General features: G+C 40.5%; 1 protein-coding gene across 9 annotated transcripts in view; it reads right to left on the bottom strand.

Moving 5' to 3' along the window:
• GBF1 (golgi brefeldin A resistant guanine nucleotide exchange factor 1) overlaps nt 1-25,521 on the bottom strand; it is a 124,216-nt gene extending 98,695 nt beyond the window's left edge. For 5 of the 9 annotated variants that reach the window (XM_025273752.2, XM_025273755.2, XM_025273754.3 and 2 more), the window contains exons 1-3: nt 25,259-25,521; nt 13,090-13,198; nt 11,585-11,651 (exon numbers count right to left, since the gene is read on the bottom strand). In XM_025273752.2, coding sequence (XP_025129537.1) covers nt 11,585-11,651; nt 13,090-13,185 — 163 coding nt within the window. In that variant the 5' untranslated portion in view covers nt 13,186-13,198; nt 25,259-25,521. The remainder of the gene's footprint in view (nt 1-11,584; nt 11,652-13,089; nt 13,199-25,258) is intronic. The other 4 variants (XM_025273759.3, XM_025273758.3, XM_025273760.2 and 1 more) reach the window with 2 other exon arrangements.
• Nucleotides 25,522-25,833: the final 312 nt, after the last annotated feature.

Below are 25,833 nucleotides of genomic sequence, written 5' to 3'. Positions count from 1 at the left end.
ACTACATAATGAAATGAGAATTCTATATGGATTTTGGTTGGTAAAACCAGCTATAGATAAAAGGTAGTTTGGGAACAAATAGGAAATTTTAATAAATGGACTGGATATTCACTAATATTGGTAAATTACTGCTCAGTTTCTTAGGTATGATAACGGTACTATGATTATGTAGGAGAATTTCCTTATTTAGGATCCAGCCTGAAATGTCAACACATCTGCAACTTATTTTCAAATAGTGTATGAGAAAAAAATACACATATACATGGATAAAGTAAATATGGCTAAATGTTAATAATTTTGACTCAAGTATGAGATGCAGGTGCTCACTATATTTCAATTTTGGTATGTCTGAAATTTTTCATACTAAAAACTTGAGGAAAAATTGCTGTGTAACCCTTTAAAATGATATCACAATCCATTAACAGAATGCAACTACAGTCTGAAGATACCAATCAAGCCCACAGTAGGGTAGTCATATTATCTTAGCTCTCCCTTTATTACCAATACTATGGCAGTTTTCTTAAACCTGTTGTTGCCCAAAGAAAAGAATGAACCTTCATGAAAAGCTCACATGAAATGAAGTTTTCTTATTCAAGTTTTATATTTTTCTGCCAATTAATAACTCACTTTACTTGAAAAGGAAAAATAATCAGTTGAAAAATTACTACCAGTGTCAGAAAAATTTCATTTGTCCCTATACTTTTAGAGGATTTTTTCCAGTTAAGGGCCCATCACAGATAACATTGAAGTCCTTTTGATCCCCTTGCTCACCAATTAATGTCCCCAACTACCCTTAGCCTCCAGTTCCCAAGCTGCTTTCCAGGACACCTGAAGCAAGCTACATGGTTGACTGCAAAAAAAACCCTTGCTCCCACACTACATCTGGCCCTGCCTTTCCACCAAATCAAAAGCCAATTTATTCCCCTCTGATGTACAGTGCATCAATCCACTTCCTGGATGGCCCCACTTCACAATGGGCCAGAAACCCAAAGCAATAATGTGAGTTCTACAAACGGGCAAATAATTGCTCAACAAGCGTGGAACAAGGAAAGGTCAGTTGTGATATGTGCACATGTGGCAGCCCTTCACAACTCAACATACAGTGGTAACAGAAGGCTGGTGTTACTGAAGAGGCATGCAAAGAGAAGCCAGCCAACAGGCAGCCAGGAGTGCTTGTCCATCTAAGTCCTTCAGACTTCCAAAGACCAAAGTAAAGAAACAAAGGTCTCAAAACTGGAAAGGAGCATCTTATCTCGTTTCCAGAAGCAAAACTGATATCTTAAGGTAGTCACCGCTCTCCATCTACAACTCTTGTTTAAGATGATGTCTGAGATAAAATAACTTGATCTTCATTTTGCTCTATATCCCACTCTATCTTCTAATGGGTGCAGAAGAGAAAAGACAAATGTACTCACCCTTTCCATAAACATACCCAATATCATTTTAGAAATTGGGGTGACCAACTAAATGTCTGTGAGCACAGAGAGGTGGTTAAAGAAGGTAAGGCTAGGACAAAACTCTTCACTATCTTTCCTTACAAAAACTGCACAATGAATTTCAAACACCTGGCTCCTTCTGAAACCCTCTTGGCACTTGCCCTAGGTGTGAATGGGTAGAAGAGAAGAAAGGGACTCTGCCTGCCTCCCTGTTAAAAACAAGGCTGTATCTGGCTTTCCCTCTTTTTACTCATCTGACTGCTGTTATGGCAAACTGGAACACATATCCAGAGAGAAATTTCAGGCCTCGAGAGGTGGCTGTTTTAAAAAGGACAATGTCAATGAGAGCAATACTAGCAACAGTGACACCCACCACAGGCCACATTGTCACCTTGTCTGCTAAACTCTACTAGAAAGAAATTAGGTTTCTTTGCTTCTGCTCTTGAGAGCCAATATATTAAGGATGCCCTTTATGGGAATTCCCTGGTGGTCCAGCGGTTAGGACTCTACACTTTGACTGCCCAGAGTGCAGGTTCAATCCCTAGATGGAGAATTAAGGTCCTATAAGGCATGCAGCACAGCCAAAAAAAGGCCTTTTCTTCACAGCTTCCTTTGAGATATGAGTAGTGGAAAATGTACCAGGAGAGTGGTTCTGATGGTGTGTTTGAGCACTAGGAAGAAAAAAGGGAGAGTCTGATTAATAAAAAGACTATGTAGAACTGCTTCTTCTCAAGAAAGTCTTCATTTTCTAATCCTGAGGACAAACAAAGGTTTAGAAGAACTTGTTGGTTTAGAATTTTCAAATGAAGGTTCAGATCATGGGGCTTCCCTGGTGGCTCAACTGGTAAAGAATCTGCCTGCAATTTGGGAGTCTCAGGTTCGATCCCTGGGTCAGGAAGATACCCTGGAGAAGGCAATGGCAACCTACTCCAGTATTTTTGCCTAGAGAATTCCATGAACAGAGGAGCCTGGAGGGCTGCAGCCCATGGGGCTGCAGAGTCAGACACAACTGAGTGAGTAACACACCAGTAAAAAGAAATGACAACATCAAGTCATCAAAATATAGGCCTCTGGGAGCCATCTTATTGATATAAATAATCTCAAGGGGAAAAAAAAAAAAACAGTGTACCTTTATTTCCCCTAACTGTGCTCAAATGCCCATAAATCTGAGGCCACTCAAGCTACCAAGATGCCAAAGCCAGCCTGACTCAAATTCAAGTCACACTCTAATGTGTTGCTCAACAATCTCCAAACTAATATAGTCATATATTTTATTACAGAACAAGAAAGAAAAAAAGAGCACAGGAGGAAGTTCCCTGGTGGGCCAGTGGTTAAGACTCCACATTTCTACTATAGGGAACACAGGTTTGATCCCTAGTCAAGGAACTAAGATCCTGCATGCCATGTGGCACAACCAAAAGAAAAAAAAAGGCACAGGAAAGAGATACTTACATAAGTGTGCCCAATCTTGCCTGTTCCAATACTTAGCACATTACATAAATTTGTCAGCCAAATTTTATCATTTTATCATTTTTTCCTTTCAGTCTCTAGTTAGGCCTTGAACAATTTACTTGAGCTCATTTCCAAGTGGATCAAAGTTAATAACTCTTGAAATTCCCTGGCAGACCAGGGACTCTGAGCTTCCACTGCTGGGTGCCCTGGGTTCAATCTCTGGTCAGGAACTAAGAGACCACAAGACCACAGGAAGCCAGGCTTCCCTGTCCTTCACCATCTCAAGAAGCTTAACCAAATTCATGTTCATTGAGTTGGTGATGCCACCCAACCATCTCATCCTCTGTCATCCCCTTCTCCTCCTGTCTTCAATCTTTCCCAGAATCTGGGTCTTTTCTAATGAGTTAGCTCTTCACATCAAGTGGCCAAAGTATTGGAGCTTCAGCTTCCGCATGAGTCCTTCCAATGAATACTCAAGACTAATTTCCTTTAGGATTGACAAGTTTGATCTCCTTGCAGTCCAAGGGACTCTCAAAGAGTCTTCTCCAACAGCACAGTTCAAAAGCATCAATTCTTCAGTGCTCAGCTTTCTTTATGGTCCAACTCTCACATCCATACATGACTACTGGAAAAACCATACCTTTGACTAGATGGACCTTTGGCAGCAAAGAAATGTCTCTGCTTTTTAATATGCTGTCTAGGTTTCTCACAGCTTTTCTTCCAAGGAGCAAGTGGCTTTTAATTTCATGGCTGCAGTCACCATCTGCAGTGATTTTGAAGCCCAAGAAAATAAAGTCTGTCACTGTTTCCATTGTTTCCCCATCTATTTACTGTGAAGCGATGGGACCAGATGCCATGATCTTAGTTTTTTGAATGTTGAGCGTTAAGCCAGCTTTTTCACTCTCCTCTTTCACCTTCATCAAGAGGTTCTTTAGTTCCTCTTCACTTTCTGCCATAAAGGTGGTGTCATCTGCATATCTGAGGTTATTGATATTTATCTTTCAAATATGCACCCTTACTCAGTCTTTTTCCTGACAGCAACTACTAAATGTCTTTCCTATATGTCCCTATGTTCCAATTGAAACAGATTAAACTTGAGGTCTGAGGCATCCTGGAACAGTTTTGCTTCAACTTAGAAGGCTATTTCTAAGAGGCCTAAGTCAGACAGGTGTTAAGTTATAGTTCCTCCCAAGTTGGCTTTCAGACTCTGTTTAAATGTTCTCTGTAAAGCTCTGGAGGTTACATGGATTCAAACCTCCTAGCTCAAACTCTGAATTCACAAAGCTTGAGGCAGTACCCTACAGGTGTGTTTGTCTAGGATAAACTATATTTAAATAAACTCCTGATACATCCACTCTCTCCAGACACCTGTTTCTTCCTCTTAAACTCAAGCACATCATAGCTTGCTGTACAGGTAAGCACAGTGAAGAAATATCTTATCCCTCAGAGTTACAATATGCAAACCCATCAATATCTTTGGGAATACCTAAACTCTGCCCAGAACAGCTTTACATGAGAAGACCAAATAAGCAAATATATGAGCTAAATTTTTCTTCGTTTCTATGGTATATGTGAACAAGGGGAAAAGGAGGAATAAGAAAAGGTGGCAACAGACTGCTCTGATTCACTATCATCTATTCCATATCTGATAGGGAACCATATAGCCTAAAGTATAGTATATAAGTACATAAGTTAGTCTCAGAATGGTCAGCCAGAGTTACTAGTCTTAAAAACCAGTGGCTATGAGGGCAGGAAGTTTGTTTACCATTGTAGATCCAATGGCTAAGTGCCTAAGCAAAATGCCTAGCACACAGCAGGTATTCAATAAATATTGGTCAGAAGCAACTCAATAAGCTAGACTTAGAAGAAATCCAAATCTTAGTGAATCTCAGAAAGAAAAGGTCCAAGCAGCTACAACAGTTCCATAGTTAATACAGGTGCTTATACTGAGCTTCAAGACCACCTCAGTTTTATGCTAAATACCCCGAGCCTCATAGGTCCTCAAAATTAAAAAGACCAGCAAGAAGTTTTATCTCCATAGGCAAACTTACTACCCTCCCCACCACCACCCCTGACACACACACATATCACTACGAGGTCTTTCTCAAGCCCTTAAAGTCATTAAGAGGTGGCTCCTTAGATTCTGGTGGGATACTTTTAGATTGTTCTTCCCTTTGTGCTTTAAACCAAAATTTTTGGTTTAAAAAGTTTGAATTCTGGAAAAGAATCTCTTTGTAATGATCTAAGTTTTAACACCAAGGACAAAGGCAGCCTAAAATCTGGAGGTAAATGACCATAGCCAAACACCACAAATCACAATTGTTCGGAGCCCTGTCTGGGAAGCTATATTGAATGAAGGGTACTAAGGCTTCCAAGCACTTATCTAATCGAGGAACAAAAAGATCAAAGACCAGAGACCATGCTGGCTAGAAGGATTACTCTAAGCTGTCTACACTTGGGGAACTTCCCTGGCAGTCCAATGGTAAAGACTTTGTGCTTTCACTGCAGTGGGCACGAGTTTGATCCCTGGTCAGGGAAGTAAGATCCAACATGCGGCATAGTACAGCTAAAAAAAGTAAACCGTCTAATCTCTACAGCTTGGACTGCAAGGAGATCCTAAAGGAAACCAGTCGATCCTAAAGGAAATCAATCCTGAATATTCACTGGAAGGACTGATGCTGAAGCTCCAATACTTTGGCCACCTGATGCGAAGACATGACTCATTAGAAAAAAACCCTGATGCTGGGAAAGATTGAAGGCAGGAGGAGAAGGGGATGACAGAGGATGAGATGGTTGGACGGCATCACTGACTCAACGGACATGAGTTTGAGCAAGCTCCGGGAGATGGTGAAGGACAAGGAAGCCTGGCGTACTGCAGTCCATGGGGTCACAAAGAGTCGGACACGACTGAGTGACTGAACAACAACTCTCTACAGACCTAAAACCAAGAGCGGTATCAAGTATTTTAATATTTCACTTTCCCTTTCATCCCCGTCTCATGCCACAAATCTTACCGCCCAGTCTGTGAGATTATAGATAACTCCAATACGCAAGAGCCCCAACAAGATCTCTAAAAGGATAAAAAGAAATGTGTCTTTGGAATCTAAGCCCACCGTATGGCTTGAGCAGATGCAAGGAAGAGGCATTGGTCCTTCTGCCCCTAAGGCCAGGAAGCCCCAGCCCTGCAGGCAGCACAGAGTTAACTACCCACCCGCTTTGAGAAGCACAAAGGTACATCACTGCAACATGCCTAACATTTACATTGCCTCTCTCTGCTCATTAAACAGGTTTTGGTTAAATAATGAACAAACTGTATTACAGACTCCGATGAGAATTCCAAAATTATAAATCAACTGGGAAAGCCCAAAGGGGCAGACAGACAGGGAGGGGGGAGAAGGATAATATTGACTAATATAAAGGGCGCAGCTTGACAGTGGATATTCCTGCCACACCTGATCAAACACACTCCGTTGGGGGAGGGGAAAGAGAGAAAGAAAGGGGAGATGGGGCAAGACAGCCTGAAATTTGCATCCGGAAAAGATTAAAATGGATTCTTTGGGGATAGAGAAAATACATAATATATATTACTATAAATGCAAAACTGTACTAAAAGCTAACTCAAATGTCAAAGATTACAGCTTGAATAAATTTAAATATAAAAGCCATGTGCTTCTTGAGTTAATGAGAGAGACATAAAAGGACAAACTGGGCCAGGAGGCTAAACAGAGCCTTACGCTGCCTTTGCTGGGCAATGGGTTCAAAGCACAGCAGCAAGTATAGTCAGAGGCATCCCTTCATAGCTATGAGTGCTGAGAAAGAGATGGTGAATCCCATTGCTTTTCCAGTCTACACTTGCTATTTTGAAAAATTAAGATAGATTTCATATGCCATAAAATTCATCCTTCTAAAGTATACACTTCTACAGTTTTTAGTATATTCACAAAGTTGTACAACCATCATCATGATCTAATTCCAGAACATTTTCATCACCCCTAAAAGAAACCCTATTACCATTAGCAGTTACTTCCCATGCCCACTTCCTGCTCCTAGCAACCACACATCTGTTTTAACTCCTTTAGAATAACCTCTTAAAGGATTCTTAAGAGAACTGAAAGACTAAATGAGGGGCAGCAGTCAAGTCTCACTGGTGGTGAGCTATGGCTTTATCCAAAGTACCAATATGCAAACTTTGCTCTCAGGCACTTCATACTTTCCAAGTGCAACCCTCTCTTTAGATGTGGTATTAGAACATTCTATTACTCTAGATATTACAGAGCATTCAGTTATCATGCATTTTGGGCAAATACGGACTGCAAATGTGGTCCAGAGATACACCTGTGAGAATAATGACATGGACTTACCCAACCCTTACTAGAGACAGTAGACTTACATCCTTTACAATGCTCAGACAATGTTCCTGGAGCACTTATAGGTAGCACTTATGCCCTTAAAAGGTCTTCTGACTGCTTACAAGAGGAAAAATTGCTTTGGTTGACTGACAATGTCCAATGAATCACCTATGTCCATTAATAATATTCTTAACCAACCCAGCCAGCAGATAGTCTAGAAAAGTGCAAATAAAAAGCCTTTGTAAAAAGAGACCAAGCCCAAATCAGTTTCATGAGTTTAACTGAATGGAGTCTTGGAATTCCTACCATAGTTCTTCCAACCTAAGTAGTACACCATTCCCAGTCACATAGCATGGGCAGTCCCTTCAGTTTCTCTCTCAAGTTCAAAACCCTTTCCCAGCCTCCGACCATTAACAGGCTTCCAAGAAAGCAATCCTCCTGACACTGCCAATCAAAAAAAAAATCTGTTTGTTTCAGTAAAAGAAACAAGAAATTGGTCATGGATTACAAAGTCCAGGACCACAGGAGCAGCTGACCCATAAACCTGCTCCTGGAAGCCAGCACTATGTGGGGGGTCAGAACCAATCAGAAGACCATGAAATGCTCTATTTCAGATCCACTCTGTCATTTTATCAGGTAGGTAATATGTTAAAACCCAAGAACAATGGGGCAACTTAGACAGGCACTGTTTCAATATCTGCCACAGCTACTGGCCCCTGGAGAATATCATCACCTTCTTCTTCACTCTGAGGGAAAGCTTGGCCAACACCCAGCTATGTTCCTAGTACCACTAACAGAACTGGTTCCTCAGCACATTCTGGTTTTAATAGTTTCAAGCAGAAGATAATCTGGATTCCTAACCCAAAGATGTAAGAAAATTAGGCAGCAGACTCAAGTTTGGTAACTCTCAGATGAACTAGAAACCAAATCCTGGATTGCACTACTCACCACAGATACAATCTCTGAACTGAAGTCTTGGGATATGTCAGAATGGAGAAAACAAGTGTGGGATATGGATTGGATGGCAAGTAGGAAACGTGGCTTTATCAGGAGAGCAGCACCACCTCAGCTCCTGAGGGTCTGCAAAGTGCCCAAAAGGCCTACAAGGCAACTCCAGTCTCACCTCAGCCATTTTAGGATGTACCCAGCCACTTAACGGGACTTTCCTGGTGGCTCAGATGGTAAATCATCGGCCTACAATGCAGGAGACCCAGGTTTGATCCCTGGGTTGGGAAGATCCTCTGGAGAAGGAAATGGCAACCCACTCCAGTACTCTTGCCTGGAAAATCCCATGGACGGAGGAGTGTTGTAGGCTACAGTCCATGGGGTTGCAAAGAGTCGGACATGACTGAGTGACTTCACTTTCTTTCACTTTCTGCCACTTATGACAACAATTCTTAGCTGTATATAAAATGCTTGCCAAACATTTTCCAAATGTATTCTCTGAGAAAGATAATACTCCAAACTCTGACCCACGAAGAAGAATTGTAAATATCTATTGACTATTTTTCTTTGTAATTGGGATATGTAAGCTTTACATGAAAAGTTAAAAAGAAAAATCTGGCAGCAATATGGATGCAACTAGAGATTATCATACTAAGTGAAGTAAGTCAGAAAGACAAATACCATATGATATCACTTGTACATAGAATATAAAACATGACACAAATGAACCTACCTATGAAGCAGAAACACTCATAGAGAGAACAGACTTGTGCTATGGGGGAGGGGAGGATGGACTGGGAGTTTGGGCTTAGTGCATGTTGCGTGCGTGCTAAGTTAACTTCAGTCGTGTCCGACTCTTTGCAACTCTATGGACTGTAGCCCACCAGGCTCCTCTGCCCATGGGATTCTTCAGGCAAGAACACTAGAGTGGGTTGCCACTCCCTCCACCAAGGGATCTTTCCCACCCAAGGATTGAACCCTCATCTCTTGCATCTGCTGCATTGCCAGGTGGGTTCTTTACCCCTAGGGCCACCTGGGAAGATGCAAACTACTACGTATAGAATGGACGGACAACAAGGTCCTATTATATAGCACAGGAAACTATATTCAGTATCCCAGGATAAACCATAATGGAAAAGAATGTATATATGTATAACTAAATCACTTTGCTGTACAGAAGAAATTAACACAACACTGTAAATCAACTATACTTCAATTGACAAAAAAATCTGCACAAGCCACCAACTTTCTAAAGCAGCCAAATCACTTTCAGTACAGGCCATAAAATGAGAACATGCCTAGTTGCAGCATTAGCCCTGCTAACTAGCTATCAGACACCTCTTCCTCTATATTTGATCACTGGCTAACATTACCAACACTTTTTCACATTGAGTCAAATTTGCTCCTTTAAAGAAACATGTAGAAAATCCTTAGATTCCCTAGGATTAGGGTTAGGAAAGTAAAAGGAATTTTTCTCCAGATATTCTCCTACATTTCTCATAAAAGAACATTTACTTATTTTTTATTTATTTAATCTGCAGAAGCCTAAAAGCTATTTCAATTGTGGTGTTAGATGTTACTAGCTAAAAACATTCCAGGGATATACACTGCAAAAGCCCTTTATAGTCAACAGAGGAGCACAGCTCTGAGGCTTTCCCTTTATGTCTATATCTTCCCCCCACCAGCTTGAAAAATATGAAGTGTTGAGCCTTTACCTCCTCTCTTGACATGTTTTTAAACATAATATAAAGCATTTCCTGTGTACATTCTCCTCTAATTGTATGAACAGAAACCACACAGAACAGGGCACTGAATCTGGTGTTAGGGGCCTGAATTCTAGTTTTGAGTTCTGATTCCACCTCTTAGGATCAGTGTGATCTCTGCTAAATTACTTAAAATATCTCTGGGCTTCAACTTCATTCATAAAAGGGGGACAAATCTGCCATGCCTCCCTCACAGGTTGTGTAAAAGTTTCAAAAAGGTATAGTAACTAGGCTTATCATGGTGAACATTTTGAAATGTACAGAAACATCAAATCACAATGTTGTATAGCAAGAACATAGTATTACAGGTCAATTCTATTTCAAAAGCAAACAAATAAACTCACAAACAAAAAGATCAGGTTACCAGAGGCAGGGGGTGGGGGAAGGAGGAACTGGATGAAAGCAGCCAAAAGACACAATCTTCTAGTTATAAGATAAATAAGTATTAGGGCTGTAATGTACAACACAATGGGCTTCACAGGTGACCCAGTGGTAAAGAATCCACCTGCCGACGCAGGAGACATGGGTCTAATCCCTAGGTCAGGAAGATCCCATTGAGGAGGAAATGGCAACCAGTATTCTTCATTCCAATATTCTTGCTTGAAAAATCCCATGGACGGAGGAGCCTGGCAAGCCATAGTCTATGGGGTCAGAAAGAGTCAGACATAACTGAACGACTGAGCATGCATGTACGCACATACAACATGATAAATGTAATTAACACTGCTGTATGTTACACATGAAAGTTGTTAAGAGACTAAATCCTAAGAGTTCTCACCAGAAAAAAAAATTTTTTTTTCTATTTCTTTAATTTTGTATCTGTGAGATGACAGATGTTCACTAAACTTATTGTGAAATCATTTCATAATGTATGTAATTCAAAGCACTATGTACATCTTGAAGTTATATAGTGCTATATATCAATTACATCTCAATTAAACTAAAAGAAGAAAGAATGAAGTTTCTGATCTGAAATATAAATAAAACAAGAGGGAAAAAAATTCAGTAAGGTAATAAATGTGAAAGTGGCTTTGAAAATTCTAAACATATAAATATTACATAAGATAATTATGATTAGGAAAACAAAGGCGGAGTGTGTGACACAAAAGATTCTGGGAACAAGTGAAGACTAAAAGAGCTGCATTACAAAGCTCAGGTCCTAAAACCAGTAAGGATTTTCTGTAAGAGAAAGGTTACACTGCAAGTATTAAATAAACACTTCACTTGTGTCATCAACTTCCTATCTGACGGCATATGTGAGTTAGAGAAAGAAAAATAGCTAAAACAAAACAGAACATTAGCCAAAAATAACACTTATAACTCAAGCAAAGAAGGAAGCTTATAATTGTATGAACGCCGATTCCCCACTAAAGTGGGACACTAAGAGCTCCAGGAAGGATCAGCAGTAAAATAAACCAGAGCAAACTACACCTGTGGGCCAAAACTGGCTTGCAGCCTGTTTTTTTAAAAGAAAATTGTATTTATTATTCATTTAAGTATTATCTGAGTCTGCATTTGAGTTACAATGACAGAGTTGAGTAGTTGCAGTTGCTACAGCCTGCAAAGCCTAAAATATCATATAGTCTTATACTATAAAGAAAAAGTTTGCCCATCCTTGCAATAAATCAAACACACTTACCTGTTACATTGTTTAAAACCTCCTTTAGATGACTGAAACTATGCAGCAGAGGATCCCTTTCTTCATCCTATAACACACAGATTAAAAAAAAAAAAAAAAGAATTCATTATCAGACCAAGAGTAAAAAGGAAATAAAAGATAGATCAAGAGCTCTTTCTCTGAATCCAACCAGAAAATTCAGTCAGTTTTCCTTCTGACGAAAAGGAAGTTAGCCATGGTTCATTTTTCCAGTTCTCTAATCTCTTATCTCATAGAAGTACCCTGGGCTTACCTAAAATAGTACATCCTGAAGTGCTAATCTTAATCTACACCAAGACCATGGCATTCAAGTTACCATAGACTGCTAGGTCTTCTATATGTGCTATGGTCTGAATGATCATGACCCCTCAAAACTTCTGTGCTGGGACTTCCCTGGTGGTCCAGTGGTTAAAACTCCATGCTTCCACTGCAGGGGGCACAGGTTTGATCCCTCCTTGGAGAACTAAGATCCCACATTCCTAGAGTGTTTCCTTCCCCCTTCTACTATGTGAGGATACAATGAGAAGTCTGAGATCCAGAAGTACCTCACCCAAGCATGCTAACATTCTGATATTGAACTTTCAGCCCCTGGAAATAAATACATTGTTTAAAAAAAAAAAATCTGTTTATAGGTTTCCTAGTCCATGGTATTGGGTTAGAACATCCCAAACAGACTGAAACATACAGACTGAGACATGTATTACCCTATCTCTTCTCTTTCTTCATAGCTATCATAGTCATATACATTCATCCCTAACTCCACTCTTACTTATAAAACAGTTAATTAATCAAAGTGAGAAATTTCTAAACAAACATATACATATTCACCAAGCTAGAAGTGTCTAAACTTTAATTTTACAACTGTACTCAAAACTGTTTTATACAACTGTAACAAAAACATCACTGAACATACATATGCAACAAAGAGAGTCAGCTTTACAACAGTTAAGCTTACTCATCTGATTAGCAAGATATGGTCTCTATATTTGAAAGCTTGCTGAATTTCCAAGGAGTACCATTACAAAGCCATATTCCATGTGCCAATAACTGCACTAATTGAAATGAATTTGATAGCTAATTATAGTTCTCAGGAATCAGAAGGTAAGGAATCTATATCGCAATTTTTTTCTAATATTTGAATATTAGAATAAATTCTTAGAAGTAAAATTTCTGGTTCAAAAAGTAAACAAACAAAAAAGAAGATAAGAAATCTTTCTAACATGTTTAGACACATCGAAGAGGTCCCAAGTACTAGCTTAAGCTGCTTATAAAAACAGCTAGAAGAAAAATGGCATCACCTTTCGGGTTCTAGAGAAAAAAAGGCAGCTTATAAATTTGACTCTTATTAAAATAAAACAGAAGGGTCCTTGATACCCTTCTGAAAAACTCTGAATTTCTCCTATTATCATTATTACCAGGAAACTGACCATGTAGCAGATCCCCTACAACAACTCAGTAACCAAATGTTCTGCCCATCCCCCACTTACCAGTGGTGTATGGGTGCTCCATCGGGCATTTCGTTTGATGGCCCCAACCACAATGTTAATTTCCCCTTGAATGATGTAAATATTTTTATCCACCATCCTGGCAAACCTACTGAAACAGTTAAGAGAAAAGTTAGTTAATATTTGGTTACCCAAGAGCATCCCCATGCTTGAATCAGTACCTGATAAGGTTAGAACTATTAATTTAGCTTTTTAGTACCAAGATTCCCCACCTATAATACTAAAATATGATAAGGTCCTTCTTATGTTATGAATCCAATTACCTGGCTCTTCTAGAGGTCTCTAACAGTTCAAGATACAACTCCAAAAACATCACACCAGAAAATTTCTCTAAGGCACCTCAACAAACTCTAACAAGCATTCAAATTCCTCAAAGTCAATGTCCCCCAAATCTACCCTACAAAGCATGAAGACAAGCAGATACCTCTGTGTGCCTAGCTTGTTAAAGAAATATTTCAGACCTTCCTATTGTTCTTTTACTTTATCAACCCAATCAGTAATGAAGGTCTAAGTTAAAAAAAAAAAAAAAGAATGAAGGCTTTTAGAAAAATAGCCTTAGTTTGGAACCACAGTTACAATATCAATTTTTAGACTGCATTTATACTACCAAGTCGGCTCCAGAAAATTGGACAGTGGCAGTGATGCAAGCTTTGAAAAGTTCTGAAAAGTCAAGTTCACTTGCTTATAGCAGGAAATCTCTAATAAGCAAACTGAAAGGTAGACTCTTCTTGGCATAGAGAAAACCTTAATAGGAGCTTATAAAACCAACCTAATCACGTCCCATTACTTGGAATCCTCCTCAAAATAGATAAAATTTTAAAAAGCAAAAGGGATAAAAAGAAGGGAAGGGGAGACACACAGTTATATAGACATTTAGATCAGGCTCAAGGAAAATTAAAACACTAAGGCTACACATGTACCCCAATGCAGCACTATTCATTGCAGCACTTTTTACAATAGCTAGGACACAGAAGCAAGCTGTATGTCCCTGAATAGATGAATGGATAAAGAAGCTGTGGTACATATATACAATGGAATATTACTCAGCAATAAAAAAGGGATGCATTTGAGTCGATTCTAATGAGGTGGATAAACCTAGAGTCCATTATACAGAGTGAACTCAAAAAAAGGAAGACAAATATTGTATACTAGCAATATATATGGAATCTAGAAAGATGGTACTGATGATCCTACTCACAGTGCAGCAAAGAAGATGTAGACATAAGATCATTGTTGGGGAGGGAGAGGGTGGGATGACTTGAGACATATACATTGCCATATGTAAAATAGATAGCCAGTGGGAATTTGCTGCATGACACAAGAAATCCAAAGCTGGTGCTCTGTGACAACCTAGAGGCATGGAATAGGGAGGGAGGTTTAAGAGGGAGGGGACATGTGTATGCCTGTGGCTGATTCACGTTGATGTATGGCAGAAACCATCACAATACTGTAAAGTAATTATCCTCCAATTAAAAATAAAATAAAAAACAGTGAGGTTAACAGAGTAAGTGAAACGATTTCAGAAATATTTACTTAATGAGCAGCTACTATGCATAAGGCATCTTTCAGAGTGCTAAGGAACAGAGTAAAAGACATGGAAAGAGCCTCAGACATACTGTGAAATGAAAAAACAAAAAAACTGTAGTATATGATTATATGTCACCAGTTATGTAAAAACCAACTAACCAATCCTACATAAAATACTAGATTTTCGTTTTAAAAAATATGTAATATTTAACATAAAGTAAGATATAAAGCCCTTGGACTACAAGGAGATCAAACCAGTCAATCCTAAAGGAAATCAACCCTGACTATTCACTGGAAGGACTGATACTGAAGCTGAAGCTCCAATATTTTGGACACCTAATGCGACGAGCTTACTCATTAGAAAAGACCCTGAAAAGACTCCTTTTCAGGACTCTTAGAAAAGACTCCTGCTGGGAAAGACTGAAGGCAGGAGAAGGGGATGACAGAGGATGAGATGGTTGGATGGTACCACAAATTCAATGGATGTGAGTTTGAGCAAGCTCTGGGAGATGGTGAAGGACTGGAAAGCCTGGCATGCTGCAGTCCATTGGGTCGCAAAGAGTCGGGCATGATTGAGCAACTGAACAACAGCAACAAAGATATAAAGGGGCTTCCCTGGTGGCTTAGTTGGTAAAGAATCTGCCTTCATTTCAGGAGACCTGAGTTAGATCCCTGGGATGGGAAGATCCCCCTGGAGAAGGGAATGGCAACCCATTCCAGTAATCTTGCCTGGAGAATTCCATGGGCATAGGAGTCTGACAGGCCACAGTTAATGGGGTCGCAAACAGCCAGACATGACTGAGTGACTAACACTTTCTTTCACTTTCAAGATATAAAGAGTGATATAACAAGCCAGTATCCAGATTAAGAACAGTACAACTGAAGTCCTTCCTAATTACATCCTTCTCTCTTTCATCCATAGTCCCCACTATTCTAAATCTTTTTATTAAAATTTTAATGTTACTTTATACTTTTACTTCATTGATATGTATCTTTAGACAGTATGTATCATTTTGCCTATTTTTATATTTTGTATAATATCAGATTGTATGTATTCTTCTGCAATTTGTCTTTTTCCCTTGAAATACTGTGTTTGTGAGTCATCTAATGTCGTTACAGGTATATAGAGAGATATAGGTATATAGAGAGATATGTAAACAATGAATAAAAGGTTTGAGTAGATGTACCAAAACTCAATAACCACAGCTATCTCTAGAGAAGGTATTATGAAATTAGGTTGCAATCAGAGGATACTTATAAAGGCACCCCACTCCAGTACTCTTGCCTGGAAAATCCCATGGATGGAGGAGCCTGGTGGGCTGCAGTCCATGGGGTCTTGAAGAGTCGGACACGACTGAGCGACTCCCTTTCACTTTCCTGCATTGGAGAAGGAAATGACAACCCACTCCAGTGTTCTTGCCTGGAGAATCTCAGGGACGGTGGAGCCTGGTGGGCTGCCATCTATAGGGTCGCACAGAGTCGGACATGACTGAAGCGACTTAGCAGCAGCAGCAGCATAGCCTTATCTATGTTCTAATTTTTCACAAGAATGTATTACTATACTATCAATATAATTTAAAATTAATAATTATGAAAGAAATGAGATATAATTTCTGCCCTTGAGGCATTTATAGAGTTCAGCAGGATCTAAAAGAAAACTGAACCAGAGACACGGGGTGGGGGGTAGGGGGGAAGCATGCTGCAAGTAGCTCTATTTGCATATTTTGCATAAAGAAAAGTGAGAAGCATGAAAACTACTATGACAAAGGAAAAAAGTACAAATTTTGTAAAGGCCTATAACACCTCTCTCAATCCCCAGGGAATTCCAACAAAAGATAGTATCTATTGTTTAAAGATTTTGGTTTTTTGGCCTCACCATGCAGCATGTGGGATCTTCCCCAACCAGGGATCAAAATGATGCCCCCTGCATTGGGAGCACAGAATTTTAACCACTGGACCATCAGGGAAGTCCCAACATTTATTTTAATAACAATTTAAAGAAACAACTAGGTTAGTCTCAGAAGACTAAATGCTCTAAGCACACAATAATATTCTCTTCAATGAATGGAGAAGATTCAATGATGAGAACACATAATGATGAAGAGGAAGAGAATCAAGAAGTAGAAGAAAAATAAATTTAAAAATAACTTAAAGTATCAGAAAAGATAAAATCTCTAGTATCTCTTCTTCCTTAAATTATTTAGGCAAGATGAATATGTTCTAGATCTCTGGAAAGATTTTTAAGACACTCTTAGCATAGTGGTGAGTATCCCCACCTGTCATTCGGGAGACCAGGGTTCGATTCCCCACTGTGGAGGAGTGTTAAACATTGGGTTTCCCACGCGGCACTAGAAGTAAAGAAGCTCCTGCCAAAGCAGGAGACATAAGAGACACAGGTTCAATTCCTGGATTGGGAAGATCCCCTGGAAGAGGGCATGGCAACCCACTCTAGTAATCTTGCCTGGAGAATCTCGTGAACAGAGGAGCCTGGAGGGCTATAGTTCAAAGGATCGCAGAGAATCAAACATGACTGAGGCAACTTGACATAGCACACAACAGAGGTTGCCACTGGAGAACGGAAATTCCAGTTCCTTCCTCTCACAGTGGAGGGGGGAAGCCTTACTTTTCTTTGTATATTCTTTTATACTTTTTGAATTTTGTGTCACATACATATATTACCTATTTTTGAACTTTAATTAACAGATTTTTTAAAATGAGTAGGCTCTTTAGAAAAATAGTTGTATTATTTCATGTGTAAATGATTAAGAACAGCAATCAAAGTTAATTAATAAACATTCACCTCAGTCAACCAGATATTACTTAGCACATGCTAAGCAAAATGCTAAACAGAGTCATACCGAATTATCCCTATCCACCCACAAGGAATTTATAATCTAATAGATTAAACACATACATCTATACACAACCCATACATATCCCAATACCTGAGTGGTACGCAGTGTCACAGGGGTGAAGTAGAGAAAATATTCCTGTTAGAGAACACTGGAAAAGCAAATGAAAAACAGGATTCAAACAGCCAAAAATACAAGAGAATGGCAAGAGCAAAAGCTTACTGGTGGGAAAATTCAGTATGTAAAGGATCAGGATTATTCCAGGCTTGTTGGAACATTATTCCTAGGAGAATAATAGCAGGTAAAGCTACAAAAGCAAGTGGGGGGCCTGGAGGGCTTTCAATATATGTAGTATATATACTGACTACAATATTGTAAAAAATATTTGGGGGGGCCTGGAGAGGACCACTATAAAATAAGAATATTTAATTTCTCTTTTCTTTGGTTTTGCTCCAGGGCATGTGGGATCTTAGTTCCCCGATCCAGGATCGAACACAGGTCCCCTGCCCATGATTCCCCTATAGCAGAAGCTCGGGGTCTTAACCACTGGACTGCCAGGGAAGTACCTTTAATTTCTTTTTTGAAGAACTAAGAGGAATTCCCTGATGGCTCAGTGTGGGAATCAGTTGCCAATGCAGGAGACATGGGTTGGATTCCTGATCCAGGAAGATCCCACGTGCCACAGAACAACTAAGCCCCTGGGCCCCAACTATTGAGCCTGTGCTCTCGAGCCCAGGAACCGCACCTACTGAAGTCCAGCCACCCTAGAATCCGTGCTCGGCAACAAGAGAAGCCACAGCAAAGAGAAGCCCATGTACCACAACTAGAGAAAAGCCCGTGAAGCAGCGAAGACCCAGTACAACCAAAAGTAAATTTAAAAAAATTTTTAAATAAAGAATTAAGAGCAAGAGAGAAAACACCCATACTGAGAACAATACAGAAACAAGAAACAACACTATACTACAAATTGCAAACAAAAGTGTCAAGACTTATCTGAGATCTACATGCTATTTGGAAGGCTTTCAGAAGAAATAAATTTTTAATTGGGATCAGATCAGATCAGTCGCTCAGTTGTGTCCGACTCTTTGCGACCCCCTGAATCGCAGCACGCCAGGCCTCCCTATCCATCACCAACTCCTGGAGTTCACTCAGACTCATGTCCATCGAGTCAGTGATGCCATCCAGCCATCTCATCCTCTGTCATCCCCTTCTCCTCTTGCCCTCAATCCCTCCCAGCATCAGAGTCTTTTCCAATGAGTCAACTCTTTGCATGAGGTGGCCAAAGTACTGGAGTTTCAGCTTTAGCATCAGTCCTTCCAAAGAAATTCCAGGGCTGATCTCCTTCAGAATGGACTGGTTGGATCTCCTTGCAGTCCAAGGGACTCTCAAGAGTCTTCTCCAACACCACAGTTCAAAAGCATCAATTCTTCAGCGCTCAGCCTTCTTCACAGTCCAACTCTCACATCCATACATGACCACAGGAAAAACCATAGCCTTGACTAGATGAACCTTTGTTGGCAGAGTAATGTCCCTGCTTTTGAATATGCTATCTAGGTTGGTCGTAACTTTCCTTCCAAGGAGTAAGCGTCTTTTAATTTCATGGCTGCAGTCACCATCTGCAGTGATTTTGGAGCCCCCCAAAATAAAGTCTGACACTGTTTCCACTGTTTCCCCATCTATTTCCCATGAAGTGATGGGACCGGATGCCATGATCTTCGTTTTCTGAATGTTGAGCTTTAAGCCAACTTTTTCACTCTCCACTTTCACCTTCATCAAAAGGCTTTTTAGTTCCTCTTCACTTTCTGCCATAAGGGTGGTGTCATCTGCATATCTGAGGTTATTAATTGGGATACCACCTGAAGTAATCGACCTACACTAAATCAAAATTCATTAGGCATCAAAAGCTAACAAATTTCTAAGATAGCAAAGGTCTAACAAAAAATCATTGTCATAAGTTTCTTAGTTAAAAAAAAAAAAAAAAAGAAACATGTAGGGAATAAAGAGAAATTATTTTCAAGGACTATGTAGAGTTGCCTAATCTCCCTCCAAGCCTTGAAACACGTCTCCTTACCCAAGAATCTCCCAAGGGAAATTTGTCCTTTGGGTTCAAAAGGGAAGCTCTGATGAACCACTTGCTGCCTGGTAGCCAACGACCTAGAACCCCCTTGTCACAAGGTCACAAAGGCCAGCAGACACCTCATGAGTATGGTAGAAAAGAGCTTAAGGTTTACCTTGTATCAGAAATAATATAAGAACAAACAACTAAATACACAACACAACAACTAACATCCTCCAGGGAAATAAGCCACTGTCTTATCTGCTCAGAGACTCCGAGCAACATATATTATTTGAAACCACTATCTGTTTAAACCTGGGTCTAACAGGATTCCTCTAGTATTTTGCAGCATCCCAGTTACACACCCCAAGAGGATCCAAAGAGGAGTCGTCCCTGTATCAACTAGCAACTCCCTCTAGACTACACCCCAGGGAAGCACAAAAAATTTACAACAGGGGCTAAGGGAAGGAAGATGTGACTAATAGGGAAGGGCATACACATTGCCGTAGCTTTGGTAATGCTCTGTTTTTTAAGCTTGGCTGGGGACACTGATGCCCCATGTATGCTCTATATACTCTTTATATAAGAGATCATCAAGGGACTTGCCTGGTGGTCCAGTGGTTGAGACTCTGCCCTCCCAATGCTGGGGGAGTGGGTTTGATCCCCGATTGGGGAACTAGGATCCATGCCTTGCACTGTGGCCAAAAAATATTTCTTAAATAGAACATCAAAAGTTCTTTCTTGTTCAAGTCACGATCTTTGCTGTCTGCCTTTGTGCATGCTGTTCCTTTTCCGTTTTGAACATTTTTTCCCACTCTTATCCACCTGGTAAATCCTTACTCACTACATCCAAAAGTCAATGAGAGACTTAGAATACCACAGTGGTATTCTTGCCTATTATTACCTATATGATCTTAATTAAACAAGTTCCTTAGGCTCTCTGAGCCCCAGTTTACAGTTCTCATTGCAAAACTGAGCTAGTACCTCCTCATCCACTTGTTGTTAAGGCCGAGCATGCTATTAGGAATATTAAAACCCCTCAAAGGTTGGCTGTTATTATGATAATACCTAAGGTGTAAGTCTTCCCTAGCTAACCTACTTTCCAAGAGTGGTTTGGTTTTTTTTTTTTCTGTCACCCCATAGCACTGCACCTACCTCTATTTAAGCATATATTATGCTAATTTATAATTATTTATTTAGTCTGTCTCTCCCACGAGTCTATGAGCATTTCAGGAAGAGACCATAATTTATCATCTTTTACATAGAAAAATGATAAAGAAAAATGATAAATACATAGTAAGAAAAGTGATAAATACTGAATGAATAAATGAAAGAATACCAAGACTGACTCTTCAATATTGATGCAGTTCACATCCACCTCTTGTGAGAACAATTGCTTCACAGAAGACAAGGACTCTAAGCCAGGCAGGCAAAACTTTCTGTAACCCACGTTTGTTCCTCTACTATTAAAAGAAGTTACAAACCTTCCATATTAGCCACTCTATGGACAAAAAGAACCCACATTTATCCACCAAAGAATAATGCTTCTGATTTACATCTATCTTCCTGAAGTCTCCTCATATGCTATGTGCATGTTCACATTTCTTCTATGAAACATTGTAAATAATTACAATTCTTTATGTAATTGTCAATTCTTCATATTCATGTATATGTGTCTTATTTTCTTTGGTACTAGATTAGTTGGGGCTTCCTTGGTAGCTCAGACAGTAAGGAATATGCCTGCAATACAGGAGACCAGGGTTTGATCCCTTCGTTCAGAAGATTCCCTGGAGAAGGGCATGGCAACCCACTCAGGTATTCTTGCCTGGAGAATTCCATGGACAGAGGAGCCTGGCGGGCTATAGTCTAAGGGATCTCAAAGAGTCGGACACGACTAAGCGACTGAACACACACACACACAGATTATTAGTAGACCATTATTTTTTTTCTTCATTGCTTAAAAGTTGTTCTTATCCAACTAGAAATTAGATTCTCCAAAGGCAAAAACTCAGGGTTTTTTCTTTTTCATGGTGCTTTGATGTCTAATACAGAGCTATGTAAAACAAGAAAACTCTGATGGGCATACTAAGAAGGTAGAAGGTACCAGGAAGCTGAACAACCATCAACTGGCCCTTCCAAGGTTTATCTTCACTCATCTCTCTAACATCCCAGAGAACCACCAAAGATGCAGAGCTTTTAAGGTTTCTATAGCTAGCCAAAGAACATGCCATAATTCTGTGCTTTGTTGAAAGTGAACAAAAATTACTGAATTAGTAAACAACTTACTGGGCTCAAGAAATTTACTTCAAGTATGGAGGTAAGAGAAAATCAAACCAAGAAATAAGCTGATTCTCTGAGAGGATACAACTGGAAAATCCTCCCAACCCAATAAGCAGGTGACTGGTGTACCCCATCTCTGCCATTCCACCTCCTCCCTCTATAGAGATTCTGAGGTTATCCCAAGAACTATATGCAGTGAGTTACTGAGATAAGCCCAAAGTTGTCCAAAGATGTCCTTTCTGTCACCTTGGAGATGAAAAATGAAACAAGGCTTCTTTCTCTCACTCATCTTTTAACCACTCAGAGCATCCAACATGACAACTCAGTATAAAAGTTGGCCGAGTAAGACAAATATTAAAAAGTGAGTCTGTATGATTATACATAGAGAACTGCAGTGATTAAGTCTCATGAGGTCTGCTCATTTGGAATATCAGGAGTCATCCTCCACTGTCATGGCACAGAATCCAGTCCACAGACGTATTTTCCACCTGTAAAAGGCTTTTAAGTAATTTAACTAGTTACCAACAGTTTAAAACACAATGATCTGAATTCCCAGTTTCTCCTGAAAAATAGGAAGCATGGTCATACTGTGCTCACATTTCAGTACACTACAGTCACTGCTGCTGCTGCTGCTAAGTCACCTCAGTCGTGTCCGACTCTGTGCGACCCCATAGACAGCAGCCCACCAGGCTCCCCCGTCCCTGGGATTCTCCAGGCAAGAACACTGGAGTAGGTTGCCATTTCCTTCTCCAGTGCATGAAAGTGAAAAGTGAAAGTGAAGTCGCTCAGTCATGTCTGACTCTTCGCAACCCCATGGACTGCAGCCCACCAGGGCCCTCCATCCATGGGATTTTCCAGCCAAGAGTACTGGAGTGGGGTGCCATTGCCTTCTCCAACTACAGTCACTACTATATCCTAACACATTCCCTCCTGGCTCACTTCACTCAATTACATTACCTGCCTGATACTCAGGCATTTGAGCTTGCAATCCTTATTTTCTTTTTTTTTTTCTTTTTTTTTCCTAGTTTATTTATATGATGGCAATAAATCATTCTTTCATGATCACATCCACTACAAGTGGGCTCCAAATCACCACAAAGTCCAGTACATTTTCATTTAAATAAACAACTGTCATTGAACATAATGAAATACAGAAAAAGAGGAAGAATAAAAGCTAAAGAGCTAACAATTACACTTACACAGCTCTTCTAGCCAGAGGTAAAATTAACCTCCCTGACTCCCTTCAACTCAGTTCCACAATTACCCCACAACAGAATCATTCTAATTAGTCACCTTGAATCACAAGGACAGACTGATCAATCAATAGAAGTGCTGTACAAAGACAAGGCTGATCCTTCCAGTGAGTATTGTATAAAGACAATGGGTCTCCTCAAAAGCAGGAGCTGTGTCTTTTTCCTCTCTAATTACTAGCCAGTTTAAGTACCCAAACAATAAAGTTATTATCTAAAAGTGGCAGTCATCCTGCCTTCTGGAACACAGAGAAGGAAGTAGTAGTGTAACTACTGAGAACTTGAGTTCAACTGGGATTGGTGCCCAGCTACTCATGAGGAGATGTGTCTACAACCTGAGTTCCCACTGTGCCAATGAGAATCACTGTCAAGATTAGAATGTACTGTTTACAGGCACTTATAAAAAGAAGCTCAAATACAAATCTTGAAGGAAGAACAAATTTTCTGATTTGGGATGGGGGCTGGAAGTAAAGAACTATTTCTATCCAGAAAATTACTTTTTAAATAAGAAAAGGTAAAATCTTTGATGCCTGACTTACCTCCAAGCCCAAGTGAAAAGATGCTGAACTGGTTATACTATCTATCCAAAGACTAGACTGCCTATTATGCAAAGCATTATCAACTCAACAGGGATCAACAGGGCCTATCAACCCAGATGAGAAAAGCAGACCCTGGATACTTCAGGTTAGATAAGTTCAAGTTAAAATGCAAATAGTGTCCTATAATTTCCACCCCATTTATTTTAAATCAACAAATACATACACACACAATTTCAGGAGGGCACAGTTTATAGTCACTCTAGAACCTAGATTGTTTTCCCTTCTAACATAATGAGGTTTACATTCTCCTTGTTACTACCTCACCATGCAAAAGGCCTGACTGCCAGGGTCAGAACCAGGCCACAAGATCACACACTAAATCTAATCCTAGGTATGGATAACACTTACTGAGTGTACATTACATGCTAAAAGGCACTTAGGTTGACATGCACAGTATAGGCCAGTACACATATACTGCTACTGCTTTTTAGAGCACATAAACTGAGCACAGCAAAGCAACCTCCAATCAGACCTTTCCATTTGTGTCCTCCACAGGGTCCAGAGGTGTGCCTTGTGTACCTGATTTAAAAGCATACCAAGTTCTATGTCGTGCATTAAAAGACACTATACCTATTCCTTATTTTTAAAGGCATTCTTTACCACTGAGGGACTCTTATAGCTTTACAATAGAGCAGTTTGTCAAAGTCATCACAGCACCACAAACTACACTCTTTGAGGTTATGTTCCATCATTCATTCTGCTGTCCTGACCCTACCACTTTTAAACTGATTGAATATCTCTCATGACTCTTCCTACCACTAAAAATAATAGGCCAACAGTACCAACTTCACAGGTTTTCAAATCCCTCTCTGCTCTCCTCCAAATATGTTGTAACAGAATGGCTTCCTTGAGATTAAACTTCATCTCCTTAGGACAAGTGAAGAGAAGACCTGGGGAAGATATGGCAATCAAAAATATACACCTGAAGAAAATATTTGTAAAAGATGAAAGAGGCGCAGAAGATTAAGTCCAGTGTTTACACACAGACCCAGACCGGCAGGTGAGCAGCCCCATAAAAGGAAAGCCTTCTCTTAACCCAGGTCCTCGGGACACTGGCCTCAGTCCTTCCACAAGCTTTCTCACTACCTGGTCTAGTAGTAGTGATGATTAGTTCATCATCATTAATGAAGCAGTTCAGCTGTGTTAAAGAGGCATTCACACAGAAGTGGGCGCTGCACAAAATCCAGAGAGACTCTCATCCAAGCTCTAAATATCAACCCTGAAAAGTAGATATGATACTCTTCAAGTTTGCTTTCAGCTTCTGAAAACTGGGCTCTTTAGGACGCAGGAAGCTCCAAAAGAGAGGAAATAGGCTAAGCCTGGAAACACAGGGAGAAGGATTCCGGTACTTGCAAGAGATCAAAAGGCAGAGTTGAAGTCGCCCCTCCGGCGGCAGGGGCCTGACCTTTGCCCCCTGCACCTCTCCCAGTGCCCTCCCACAACAATCTCTCTCTCATCTCGTTCTTGCCCCTGCGTCCCTAACCCAACCCGGCTCATTCGGTTTAAGGGCTCTCCTCTCCTTATTCCCTCTCGTCATGTCAGGGCGGCCTTCACGACACTGGAACTCTAGTAAGAGACTTCGCTGACCTGTCAGCGGATCCAAAATGGCGGGGCCTAGTCCCAGGACCGGCGGCGGCTGCTCATGTCCAGCCCGGGCCTCGAAGGCGTCTCTGAGCGGCTCTCCCGGCTCTGGAGGCAGATAGGAGCAGGAAAGGAGCCCTTTCCGGGAGTTGAGGCCGAAATCAAAGCCCACCCAATTAGCCAGGAAGAGTCGGCCAGAACGGGCGGTGGAGCCGGCTACCTTCCCTGTCAGCTCACTGACGTGGTAACTAGCCTCAGTCTAGCCCGCTGCTTGGTAACTGCACGAGCCCTGCCGCTCATAGCCAATCATAGCTTCGCATCGTGAAAAATGGCATTTCGGTTACCCAATCGAAGGAAGGAAATTGGCGTCGGGAGGCGGGTAGTGCCTAAAGAGGCGAGATTACAAGGGAAAGAAAAAGATAGGCAGAGGACAACCAACGGATACGAGGACTCTCTGAGTGACAGTTCCTAGAACCAGTAAAAAGGCAGAAATTATGCTGGCAGTTGGAGAGGTGGAGTTAGGTAGAGTTAGGTTGCAGTGCACAGTTTGGCAGTGGCTGCTGGGCATTATGGGGAAGAAA

Source organism: Bubalus bubalis, chromosome 23 (genome assembly GCF_019923935.1).
Source record: "Bubalus bubalis isolate 160015118507 breed Murrah chromosome 23, NDDB_SH_1, whole genome shotgun sequence".
NCBI classification, from domain to species: Eukaryota; Metazoa; Chordata; class Mammalia; order Artiodactyla; family Bovidae; genus Bubalus; species Bubalus bubalis.
Note: the sequence above shows the minus strand (reverse complement) of the source record. Positions and strands in the feature narration are given on the sequence as shown.